The 3,053-nt window shown below is 42.4% G+C and overlaps 1 protein-coding gene across 1 annotated transcript; it reads right to left on the reverse strand.

Moving 5' to 3' along the window:
• Positions 1-255: 255 nt before the first annotated feature.
• Positions 256-774, reverse strand: LOC138360966 (uncharacterized). The gene has a single exon (XM_069320449.1). It carries the CDS (start codon positions 772-774, stop codon positions 256-258), a length of 519 nt encoding a protein of 172 aa, XP_069176550.1.
• Positions 775-3,053: the final 2,279 nt, after the last annotated feature.

Raw genomic sequence — 3,053 nt, forward strand, 5'->3', positions numbered from 1 at the left:
GAGGCTGACTCCATACACAGTTTCAAGTGTAGATATGATAGAGCCCAATACGCTCAGGAACCTGTACACCTGTTGATCGACGGTTGAGAGGCGGGATCAAAGAGCCAGAGCTCAACCCCCGCAAGCACAATTAGGTAAGTACACACACACACACACATACATGCACTCACACACCCCGTGTAGTGCCTTACTTATATAGCATACAAGGTTCCGAAGGATTCCTTACACAGGTTTCTGAAGGCAGTTCTGATGCCTTCAGAAACCTGGCTGGACTGATGCCTTCAATTCAGGCTGGACTGATGCCTTCAGTTCAGGCTGGACTAATGCCTTCAGTTCAGGCTGGACTGATGCCTTCAGTTCAGGCTGGACTGATGCCTTCAGTTCAGGCTGGACTAATGCCTTCAGTTCAGGCTGGACTGATGCCTTCAGTTCAGGCTGGACTAATGCCTTCAGTTCAGGCTGGACTGATGCCTTCAGTTCAGGCTGGACTGATGCCTTCAGTTCAGGCTGGACTGATGCCTTCAGTTCAGGCTGGACTGATGCCTTCAGTTCAGGCTGGACTGATGCCTTCAGTTCAGGCTGGACTGATGCCTTCAGTTCAGGCTGGACTGATGCCTTCAGTTCAGGCTGGACTAATGCCTTCAGTTCAGGCTGGACTGATGCCTTCAGTTCAGGCTGGACTGATGCCTTCAGTTCAGGCTGGACTGATGCCTTCAGTTCAGGCTGGACTCGTATGCGAGTCCAGCCTCGCATACGCCGCCGATACGAACGCATTCGGGTGGGTTATGGGTTGTGATTTCGCTATGTGTAATCCTGTAATGTCATTGTATTCAATAAATATTTCAGTGTTTCTGGTCATTATATCTTAGAGCTGGAGGTCAAGGGGTGGGAGAGGGCGAGTCAACATCCCTCACACTTGCCTAACAATAATCTGAAGTATTGAATGTTACAATGACATGAGTTATTGTTCATTATTCATTTGGCCAGAGGGACATCGAAGGCTGAAGAGATTGGTGAACAAAAAATTGGCCAATTCATTTGTCTCATACTTTTCGTGACGTCAGAAAGTTTAGTGATCCAAGATTTTAAGGTCCGGGTGACTGAAGCTTTCTGACATCATGAGGCATCATCAGACTACTGAACCACCCAGTGTCTGATACCCTGACCGTCCCCCCACCTCGACGCTCCTCTCCCCAGGGCAGTAACGAGAGCATGGCTCGTTACTGTGCATATTGCTAATGAGACTTACGTTATGAAACCAGGTGACGTTATAGACCTTAGGATTGGCCTTGAGGTGACAGGTGAAGGTGACAGAGCCGCCCTCACGAACACCGGCCTCGCCCCCTCCTTCCCCGCTGACGCTGAGGGTGGCCACCGGCACGACTGTGGGCACACACACACACAGTAAACAACATGGAACCAAATATTTCACATGCAAACTATTGACTTTAAAACTTACTTTGTGATTTAGAAACATGAATCAGAGACTCTTTGGCTATTAGGCCCATTGCAGTTTATCATCTTCGATGTTATAAAGATGGCGGGGCAGTATGCTGGTCGTCCCATGTTGGTGCTGAAGACGGTAGACAGTAACAAGGTGATAGCTGGCTGTTGGTACGTGACTGAATTAGTGTGATGTGCAGCGCCTCGTCGACGGCCACTCTTCTACTGTTGCATCTGGTGATTATTTCAGTGTTGCAATCGACAGATACAGTGACAGATGATTGGACATGAGCAAGGCACTGCACAGGAGACAATCCCAGCCAGTCATCAACAGTCTCCTGCCACAATGACACACCGCCATTCTGGACACCAAGGTGCACCTTGCAACATACTCTCTCAGCAAACTTTAAACACAGGAGACGGGTAACCTGTGGTGATCCTATAGGCCGCATGGGACACTTCGTCTCTCTTTACGTTATGTATTGTGAACCTTCAGCCAAACTGTAGTCACTTGTTTTCTGCCTCTGAGATGGTAAACAAAACGAATTCTCTCAGCATCATGCTGTACTAAAACAGAAAAAATACTTCTGGAAGGATGACATTTCATTTTCATTTTTAAATGAAGATCATAATATATATATATATATATATATATATATATATATATATATATATATATATATATATATATATATATATATATATATATATATATATATATATATATATATATATGTATATATATATATATATATATATATATATATATATATATATATATATATATATATATATATATATATATATATATATATATATATATTTTATTAAATATGACCGAAAAAGTAAGATTAATAATTCTAACACGAATTTTCTCAATCTTTCGTACATTACGCTTCACTGTTGGAGGTAAATCAAAAATCACTTCTCCAAAATTCATTTTTATTTCTAGTCTGACGCGACACGGGTGCGTTTCGTAAAACTTATTACATTTTCAAAGACTTCACAAATACACAACTGATTAGAACGTATCTCTGATTTTATATCTACATTTGAGTGAGGTGGGAAGGGTGATGTGGCATTAACACAAGACAGAACAGGAGGGGATATTAATAGGGTATTAAAAGTATCAACACAAGACAGAACAGAAACAATGGGTATTGAATAGAAGTGTTTGTAGAAAGCCTATTGGTCCATATTTCTTGATGCTTCTATGTTGGAGCGGAGTCTTGAGGTGGGTAGAATATAGTTGTGCAATAATTTTCTGTTGATTGCTGGTGTTGACTTCTTGATGTGTAGTGCCTCACAAACGTCAAGCCGCCTGCTATCGCTGTATCTATCGATGATTTCTGTGTTGTTTACTAGGATTTCTCTGGCGATGGTTTGGTTATGGGAAGAGATTATATGTTCCTTAATGGAGCCCTGTTGCTTATGCATCGTTAAACGCCTAGAAAGAGATGTTGTTGTCTTGCCTATATACTGGGTTTTTTGGAGCTTACAGTCCCCAAGTGGGCATTTGAAGGCATAGACGACATTAGTCTCTTTTAAAGCGTTCTGTTTTGTGTCTGGAGAGTTTCTCATGAGTAGGCTAGCCGTTTTTCTGGTTTTAT

The sequence above is a fragment of the Procambarus clarkii genome, unplaced genomic scaffold, assembly GCF_040958095.1.
Source record: "Procambarus clarkii isolate CNS0578487 unplaced genomic scaffold, FALCON_Pclarkii_2.0 HiC_scaffold_135, whole genome shotgun sequence".
Lineage (NCBI taxonomy): Eukaryota > Metazoa > Arthropoda > Malacostraca > Decapoda > Cambaridae > Procambarus > Procambarus clarkii.